General features: G+C 36.1%; 2 protein-coding genes across 2 annotated transcripts in view; one reads left to right on the forward strand and one right to left on the reverse strand.

Annotated features, from left to right (window-relative positions):
- The window catches only part of METTL9 (methyltransferase like 9), a 16,958-nt gene that overhangs the window by 1,040 nt on the left and 5,522 nt on the right, over positions 1–10,396 (reverse strand). Inside the window, exon 5 of the mRNA XM_009873709.1 lies at positions 10,206–10,390. Coding sequence (XP_009872011.1) covers positions 10,206–10,390 — 185 coding nt within the window. The remainder of the gene's footprint in view (positions 1–10,205; positions 10,391–10,396) is intronic.
- On the forward strand, positions 545–6,459 carry IGSF6 (immunoglobulin superfamily, member 6). The gene is made up of 6 exons (XM_009873707.1): positions 545–611; positions 2,046–2,396; positions 3,256–3,356; positions 4,487–4,543; positions 5,172–5,255; positions 6,421–6,459. The coding sequence occupies exons 1-6, from the start codon at positions 545–547 to the stop codon at positions 6,457–6,459; spliced, it is 699 nt and encodes a 232-aa protein (XP_009872009.1).

Here is a 10,396-nt window from a genome sequence, read left to right on the forward strand (position 1 = left end):
GCAGACAGACTATTTAACGAAAATCTTTCCAGAATTATAAAATTCTTTTTTTATGCCCACTGTCTGACTAAAGACAGCTTTAGGCAGTTAGAGTTAACAGAGCCAGCAAGTTGAAAACGCTTTCAGTAGATCACCACATAATAATGGATGGCTACAGAATCTTTGTTCCTACAGTGGCCACCTACTAGCTGATATGGTAAAGACTACTTAAGGTCATAAAAAATTAAGAAGCCAAACACTCGCAGCATGCTGGAAAACGTGTTTTCATTTGTTAGATGCAAAGTAATTATTCGAGGGATTATAGGTACAGCTCTCAGAAGTTCAAAACGTAAAACTTTTCACTCATTCTCCAAGTACTGTGATCCATAAATCGTTAATGTTTTCTGGTTTGGTCTGTACCTTTAACCAGTTTGCAAAATGCAATGGTAAACACCCTTCCTAAACAGGAAGTTCTAAATCTTGTGATTCAGATCATTCTGCAACTCCAGAGATTTCCTAAGTTCCTCTTCCTTCAAGCAGAATCATTTCCAGAGAGGTAAAAGAAATGGCATCTTTCAACAAATTAAAGAACATGCTAATATTGGCGCTTGACTGGATCCTCTACAGTGCTGGTAAGACTTCTGTTAACTTCTTATATTTTCCCATGTAACAGCAGTTAAAGAGGACTGAAAAATGTTGTGGTTATGATTTGCAACACAGCTAGGAAATAAGAGAAGTAAAAAGTTTTACTGAGAATATTTCTGCTATCTTCATACAACTTCCAAATTAAGTAACTGTTAGCAATTGCTTTTTCTTCCAAAAGTTTGAAATGTTCCTGTAATCTATGATTTCTGGGTCAAATCCTACTGCACTTCTCTGCAAAGAATGCTCCAGCAGCAGCAGCAGCATGGTTTCAGTGCAGCTATGCTGGTCTGGGAGGAGGGTTTGGGACGTTCTGCAGGCAGCATCTTCGCGAACTGAAGCCGTGGAGTTCTGCTCTGCGGGGCCACCCAGGGCCCTAGAGTAACAGCTAAACCAGAAGGGGATCAACTGCAAAAGCATAAGCTACTGCCTTTCCCCACACAAGGTGCAACTACACCGACGACTTATCTTCAGATTGCTGTAGCCGCTATGGAATGGCTCTAATGTTGATCTGACTCAGAAGCAGAGGTTCATTTTATTCCTGATAGAAGCCACAGACACACAATCTGCTTGGATTTGACCCATAAAACATTCAGTGAGAAAAATGATGGACAGCGTTGGTTGTTAACTGTGCACAGGATTATAAATTGTGTATCAGCAGTAGGTTAAGAGATTTTGGTTTCTTTTCTTCTAATTTGTTATTTTCTAGGAAGCAGAAAAGAATACTTAAGCTACTACCTTAATTTTCGCTGCAATAATTTCAATTCCATTGTTTAAATAACTAAGTAATTTACTTAGGTAACATTAAATATACTAAACCAGTATTTAAATTATGAATTTCAATAAGGACTTAATCTCCCAGACCAGTAATATTAAACCTTAGATTTCAGTTCCTTAATTAGAATTCTCTTCTCTGATTAACCTTCCTGTTTTCTCTGCACACATTTTTAAATGTCAGAACTAACAAGCCATATTATTATCCTTAGAAACCAAGAGGCAATATATGCGATGAAGTGAAAAAATGTCTAGGAACTATTATAAATTCTAATCAGTGTTATGAAATTGCTAAATTATAAATGTCTCCATTTACGACATTTCCACTGCCTGCCATCAGGCACATCTCCAGAGCCAAAGGAGACATTGACCTTACTTTAGATACATGAATCTTCTCTGTGCTTCTTCAGAAAAATAGAAAGCTAAGCACATCAGTAAAACTGTTAAATAAACACATGGGCAAGCTGTAGGAATCAGCTAAAAGAAAAGTTTGCTGGAAACAACCCTAAAAATCACAAGTTTGAAACACAGTTGGGTTTCCTCCTTTTTCGCATCTTTCCTCAAGTGAACTGCAAGTCGCTTATTTTCTTTTTAGATTGTGCCTTGCCTTTTAACTGTCCCTCATATTACCAACTGTTTGTTCTCCACAGGTACTGCAGATACTTGCCACATCTCTGTAACACAACCCAGATTTCAGGAAGCTGACCGCTCCATGCACACTGTGTTCCTAACATGTGCTTTCTCTGCCTCTGGATGCTCCTCATCCCCACCTCAAGTCCTATGGTTTCGCTTTTTAATTAATAAACATGAGGACTTGTGTACTCCTGAATGCACAGATCATCAGAAGTACAAAGTACATTTATCAGAAAATAACATTTCACTTCAGATCAATGATCTGACTTTCAATGACAACGCCATTTATATCTGTGGAATAGCATTTCCAGATTCAAGTTCACCCCATTCTAAACAAACAGGAGATGGAACAGTACTAACGACAACAGGTCAGTTGATTATTCCTTTTTAATGAACCGTCTTAAAATAAATAAATTATCTTTCTTAAATACTCTCTTTATTTACACTTTCAAGAATGGCATTTGAGATGGAAAAAACAACAAAACCATTAGGCGCAACATGATTATATTAAAATATCAATAGCAAAGCTGTGGAAGGATTCTACAAACAAGCATCTAAACCTCATTTGCTAATTAAGACTGTTCTGTCATACAATGCAAATGACTGTAGGATTCTACAAAAGAAGGTTTGTACTTGTGCTATCAGAAAGGAAGTATCAACAGAAAAACAAGAAATGGAGAAACTGACATTCAGTGGAAATATGTGCAACCAGAGTACAGGATCTCAGAACTGGGGATTCAGTGTGCCAACCTGAAAATAAAAGTTTCAGTTCTGAACCTTTGTATTATTGGCCTTCTAGTTAAGACAGTGATGATTTCAGTTTCACATGCCTAAAATAGTAAAAAACCATACAACTTAGCTCTATTACTACTTTCCCTGTATTCCTTGCTTCCTCTGTCTAATTGCATTTCTGAACAAAAGCCTGTAATCTTTATTCAGATATTCCTTTATGAGAGCAGAAAAACAGATTCAATTCTCTGTCTACCCTTAAAGGGTGGGTTCATATCAAAAACAACAAGTCATCACTGTCCTTGCAAACACTTAGGGAAACAAAAGATAAGTGATCTCACTAAGGATTTTAGGATGAAAATGAACCAGAAAATATTGATGGGTATAAAGTCTTTTAACTCCTCAGAGAAAGGAGGCTGAACTGCAGGATCTTAAGAAAATTACGTGAATCAGAAGAACCATCCTTTATTCTAATACTCACTTTTAATAAAGGAGCAGAGAATCAGCACATCAGTGGAAAACTCGTCTCCATGATCATCGCCTCATCCTTACTGTTTCTATACAGCACTACTGTATTCACATTCTTTGTAGTCTACAAGGTAGGTTCAAAGTGATTTTTCTGATTTTGTTCATTTTGTAAAACTAAGCAGTTTTAACATCTCCATAAAAGACATTCCTAGATTCCATAATATTTATGATTAAGTTTTAAAGAGGTTGAAATTCGTGTGCTGCGCACACCTGCAAACTCTTGTGTGGCACAGATCTGTACTCTCAGTAGCAGCCAAATTTTCTCTTTTCAGTAAAATATCTAAAAGAAAAAGGCATTCTAAAGTTAAAGTTATCCTGAGTGTATTGATCAGCAAGTTAAGAGATTATATATCAAGGCACAAGCAAAAAGAAAAAAAATGGAATTATCATTGTAAATAATCAACTCTCTGGACTAGTTTCCAGTAGATGTAAAATAATTTAAGTTTAATGTCGAAGTATGTGTGAGCTGCAGTAAAGCTACTGCAGACCAACTTGACTTGTGTGAAGAAATTATATTCATACATCGTACAAATACAGAAGAGAGACCTTGGTAGAATTTAAAAATATCAGAGACTTGGAAGAAGTTTCATCCCTACAGGAAACAAATACCTTAGAATGCACCTGATTAAAAATTATATAACTACTGGATTTTTTTAAAAATCTAACCCAAAATTTGTGTTTAGTTAAAAACAAGCACCCAAAGGTACAACTGGAATCTTTAAACAATAATGAGCTATGGACATGAGAATGAGGACTTCACAGTCCCAAGTGGTATGACATGGTAAAACGGTTCTTTTCTGCAGTGATCACTGTCTAAGCATAAAGACTGGAGAGTCTTCTTGATTTTTGTTTTTCTTGAAACTAGGTTAAGCTGTATAGGGGGAAAAAATAACCAGGCCTTTATCAGGGAAGAAAATGGTATCTGTGATGCCATTGCTTTAGTTTTGAGAATTAGGCAGTGCTTCAGGCAGGTCCCACTGTACTCAAAGCAAAAATACAAGCAACATCTACCACCAGAACTTGAAAAAGCTTTACATGCTTGAAAACTTCCAATTTTTCCAATGCTATAAGCTGATTTAATGAAAAAACCTTTCTACAAACTGTTGAACACTGTAAAAGGGCAACAGATTTGACTATTCTGCTGCCTTAGTAGTTGGCTTCCTATGTTCTAATTGGATTTTTTAATTATTCCTCCCTCCAGTTAAAACCAAACCTACTAAAGAAAAGTGGGAATGAAGACCAAAGAACAGAGAACTGTGTAAGTTATCGCTTCGTTTGCCTTTCTTTGCCCCGTCTTTAAGTATATCGGGCATCAATTTTGTGACTAATTGACGGGTCAGTTAAAGAGACATTCAGAGCCGTTAATGCTTCATTTCAGATTTGTACAAAAGTAATTACTGATTTCACATTTAATTTTAATTAATTATTTAATTAACATAATTTTATCGAATTAGATACAGGATAAAGTCAATCTTTGTAAAAGCCATCTCATACACAGCTTCCTTTGGGTTTTAAGCAAATTTTGTTCAAGCTTCTCAAAAACAACAGGCTTTGCTATTTTTTGTTTGTTTAAACAGTGCATTCAGGCTTACCTGAATGCATTTTAAACAAGCCTATTAAGAACCTCTATCACCACATATCCTTGAAGAAAAATCAGAAGCAATACAGTTAAATATCCATTAAAGCAGGTATAAACGTTAAGAGATGCAATATTAATGTACTTTAAAACCCTTCTGCCTGTCAAACCATATGTTCTCAAACTGTCATTTAGTACCATTCCCAAAGACATATACAGGGAAAAAAGTCAGAATTCTAAGAGGGAGAAAAAGGTGTTTCCCACAACTTCACAAGTAGCACTGACCTAAAACATTTTAAACATTTTGCAGAAAATCAGTAGCGGACGAAAAATTTTTCAAGCAATTGCCCAAGAACTTCAAAAGCAGAGGTACACTGAACATTGGCGACAGCCTGTAAGTATCTATCTGCCAAAAGTGAAATTTATGGGGAAAAAGAGGAACTGCCAGTTTTTAAGAGTATACCATTTTTATTACCTATAGAAATAGACTTTCCCTTCTTGAACTTGATAAAGATTTTTAAAAAAGTATTTTGCACAACAGTCAGAGATATTATAAACCATTCTAAATGGCCACACATGTAGAATTTTACATATATCTGATAGCAAATGCTCTATAGAATGTATGTATGTGTACTTAAAAATTAACCTTCCAAAACCTTGTATTTTGCCAAAAAAAAAAAGGTCTCAGCAAGTGGTTCTAGGTTGTTTGGTAAACTGTATAGAGCTATTAGGAGCTTATTTTTGAAAAATATTTCTGTTTTACTTCCTCTTGTTCCCTTAGCCCAGAATAGCTAAGTGATAGAATGTAGCACAACTGTTACAAAAGCTCTACAACTTTCTTACACATACTTCCTGCACCTTCAACTTACTGAGCCTAAACTAAGCATTTAACATCACTGGGTAAAGCCACACAACTTATTTCATCATTCCAAATTCGTGCCAGTAATTCTTATATGACCATATGAACAATAATTATGCATATGCCACATACATTAGAAAGAAAAAACCCAACACTTTAGAAGTCACATGTATTTGCAAGGAAAGAAAATGCCTTCAAAGTCCTGCTTTAAAAACATTGTGTCTTTTGAAAGACAGTATAAATTCTTTCCTACTCTGAAGGTGCACCACACTGCTTCAGAGACACAAGGAGAAACTAAAAGAAACACAGAACAAAGTCCAGCACTTCTCCCCTATTCATTTTTACTTCATTTAGTTCCATGTAGCTCCAATTGTTTTCCACCGTAATTGCCCCTCTGAAGACTTCAAATCCCTGCTGACATGACCTGGTCCTTGGTTTGAGTGTCAGATATTAACACAGTGGAAACAAGGGGTATGTCTTACTGCCTCTGTGCTCCCTGGAGATGAGGAAAAGTCACGGGGAAAAGAAATATGTTTTGAATCCTGTAGATGCCACATGGACAAAAACAACTAGGTAAGTGCAGAGAAAGGAGTTTAATGGAACAGCAAAGGGATGCTCTTTGCCTAAAAAAGGGAATTCTGCCTTTATTAAAAAAAAGTTCATATCAGTACTGAAATAATTCCATATTTTTCCCCTCCAGGACGATTTAGAAGACGACACTGTTTATCAGAACAGATGATCATGTGCAGCAACTCAAACTGGTTCCTTATTTCTCATGCAAGCAAAGGGGCAGATAAGAAGTTAAGCTTCTTCACAGACTTCCTTTGCTTTAAAAAGAGAGGAGTAAATATTGCAGAGCAGCGTTCTTCAAGAGTATTTTCTAAATGGATCATCAAAACCAACTGTGTTGTACATTACATCTACATTATACATTGCTTCCCTTTTTCATTTTGCAGGAATAAGAACTACGGGAAAAGACTTTATCTTTCGTAAGATTACTGCTAATGCTTAATAAAAGTTTCCTTTTTCAGTTTAGATAGAATTCTATGTCTTACTTTCTTTTTACACGTATTTACATGTATTCCTTTTACATGAGTTGAGCATTTGTGAAAGACATAATAATTGACAGCAACAGAAAATAAACTCATTTCATAGGTGAAATTCTGGTTTTAGTCAAGTTAACGTGAGAGTTTTTGATGTAACTGATATACAGATCAACAGCTACTGCTTAAGCAGAGCAAAATCTATATATTCTGTAGAGGCAAAAAAAGAAAAAACCAGACAATATAAATGCACGTACAATCATGGTAAATCCCATTTGGGATGGGAGCTTCTTCCTAGCCTGTTTAGGAAAGGAAAGTAGTGGTCACAGCGAGAAGGTTACTCCTGCAATATTAAAAGTCACTTGCTAGATAGATAACCCTCATCTTCCAGTCCTACCATCTAAAGTCAGATTTATCTGGAGCACCAAGTTTTGCTTTTACATGTCTGTTCCACGTGGATGTAAGCATGAACACAGAATTATACTACCTAGCCAAGGGAGTATACACTTTTTTTTGGTGTACCTTTTTCCTTTTTTTTTAGCAGTTAGCACCTAGCCAATCTACAAACTCAGCACTTTAACAAGAGATCTGCTATTAGGCTTTCTCTCTACTAAAGAACTGTATCTTTTACCATCATTTTAAAAAAGCAAGGCTTTGTTTAACAAATGAAAAACATGGCTCACTCCCGTGAGATGAGAACTGACAACTGAGACAAAGCAAGAGTCCATTCAGCACAGCACTGTGCTAGATGTTTCCAGCTCAATTTAGTACCAAGTACTTCAGGAAGACGGATAAGACACCTTTGTCTTCCTATCCCTGTCAATCAATCACAAGGACATTAGCGTGTTTGACAAGAAAATTTCACAATCTCAGGCTGCTAGTGTTCACTGCTTCTTAAATATAGTATCTCTCACATTGTTGGTCTGGAGAAACTTAAACCAGTCTAGCCATATATTATCTAATAATGCCTTTATATAAATACTATTCCTATATTAGGAAACAGAAATTATTTTTACATGACCCTATGGGATACCTATTAAAAACATAATGTTATAATAATATATATTCTTATATAACTAGTCTAATGCTTTACAAATCATCTGACTTACTTGCCAAATTTAGACATCTGCAGTAAGTGCATTATTTATTGTTCCGTATTGTTGAAAATAAAACTGAAAAGCCACATACAAAATTTACAGTTAAGCTACTTTGGACACTAGGTGTCACCGTAACTCCAGAAACAGCAAGCACAGAAATGTATTTTAACTCCTCCTCCACCTTGCTTTGTTCTCTTAAAGCAAGTTTTATGATATTCACATAGACAATTTCCACAACTACCCTCCCATTACATTATGTGTAATAACCTAAATAGCTCTTTTTGATTAAAATCATTTCTTCACTTCTATAAACTGATCAAACACCTTCCCTGCATCGCCTCTTCTCCATTTGTTGCCTCCTCTAAAAGTTTCTCTAGGCGGGTCCAAACTGGTTTTAATTAGCTGTTACAAGAAGTTATTTGAGCCATGAAATGTTCTCCTCTCTGAGCGTTCCAAGTTGTTGGGGTTTTCTTGTTAAATATAAAGCACATGTACATAGCTGACACTTAAAAAAATTGCATCATCTTGTATAAGAGCTGAATGAAAACAGTGAAATTCTAAAATCATTTGTACAGCATAAAGACAGTCTGGCAGTTCATCGTCTATTTCTTTAGACTATAGTTAAACACATCTTAAGTGTGAAAGCTTCAGTGGAACAATAGTAACTTTTGTGTGCCTTAATCTGCACTCTCTAAAGTTTAATGGGCCCGTATCTATGACAGTGGCAGACTAACAAACTGAATTTCAGAACATATCAAGGAAATAAAACTGCCTTAAGCAAGGTGACTAATCTGCTACAAGTCACCACCACAAGCAGAAGCCTGACTTGGGGTTGCAAGACACCTTACAACAGATTTCACCTTTCAACAGGTAGGAATGACTGAGTTCAACAATCACAAAACAGGTTTCCAGTCCCTTGGGATTTGTAAATTTAACACTCCTGTTTTGCTCTCAGTATGCTGTTGGAGGTTAAGGAAGAAGGATATAAGCAGGCTTAGAGTAGTTTCTTCCTTAATTTATCTGTCTCCTGCTGAGTCAGGACATTGCATGTGGTCTGTCACCCAACAACATGCAGGGAAGTAGGTGCTGGGTGCAATAGTGATTGCAAAACACAACCGCACATAGTTTTGAAGGCTCACAAACAAAAAAGCCACCCAAATAATTTCTTGATTTCTGCTTCTAATATTCCAATGAAAGACTATAAAGACTGCTGTTACTGACAAATTTAAAATGAGTTTTTAAAAGAGGAAGCCATATTGTTCCATATTATAGGAACAATAAGTTGTAATCAAAGATGTACAGAGGCAGAGGTCAACCTCTCCATTTCATTTAAGACACATTAAGAAAATATACACTAAAATACTGTATTTTAAGCAGTTCTGATTCTGATAGCATTATTTTTTTTAATAATTAAAACCTTTTTTTTCCCCCTGCCTCCCACCAAAATACCACTAATATATAAAAGCAGAAAACAGATTCAGTTTGATGCATTAGTGATTGCAAGAACGTTCAGGTTATGAGCTCTGTGTTTTCTGGGCATGCAGGCCTTTCCACAGCCAAGTCTTAATACCCAAGGAGAGTCAGTGTCCAAAGGATGACTGATGAACACTAGTCATCCTGAATTCAAACCACCTTTAGGGTGCCTCAACGTGAAGCCACAAACGTAGCCACATAACAAAAACAGTTTCAAGTCTCTTTTGAAGTTTAGTCATAAGGATACATTCATTTAAAAATCTCTCCTGTATTTCTTTAAAATGTAACTAGGGAAAATAAAGTAGTCTTGGCACTGAATTTTACTTTTTTTATTCTGGTTACTAATACAATATAAATAATAGGTCTATATGTTTTACTTTGAGAACTCATGTCAGAACATGAACTTTACGTCCCTATGAATTTTCAGGAGCGACTCATCTGGAACACTTGAACCAGTTTGACCTCAGCTGATCTGTTGAGCATTACAGACAGTTCTGATGGGTTTGCTCAACTGGTCGCTAGAGATAGCTAGGGTTACCTATACGACACTAGCAGAGGGCCCTAATCAGAGATCAGTTTTCCCATGCTGCTCCAACACAGCTCAAATGTGGCAACCTGCAGAACAGGGTACGTGACTTCAATATTTGAGCTTTTTATTGCTGTCAACAACGTATGTTCAGGAATTACGAAAACATCTTACATCATGTGGCCTATTTACCTACGTTTTCATACTTCTGAACACGTATCATAGAAGTTACTTGTAAAAATTGAAATACAATCATGCCAATTATTTATTAAACATTTAATTTGGGATACTATGACCCACAAACATTTTCTTTACCTGCTAAATAGCTATTAAACTGTACACTTACCATTTTCCACATAAGGATGAAATGGCAGAACTAATGCTAGAATGACTCTGCCTCTAGTTGGCTCCAGTACACTTCTAATATCTTTTAATACAGTCAGTGGTTGATCACAGCGATCCAGCAAATTCAAACAGCTGATAACATCATACTGAAAGCCTGTGTTTTGCCATTCATTTATACCAAGCACCCTATAA

This window comes from Apaloderma vittatum, unplaced genomic scaffold (assembly GCF_000703405.1).
Source record: "Apaloderma vittatum isolate BGI_N311 unplaced genomic scaffold, ASM70340v1 scaffold757, whole genome shotgun sequence".
NCBI lineage: Eukaryota > Metazoa > Chordata > Aves > Trogoniformes > Trogonidae > Apaloderma > Apaloderma vittatum.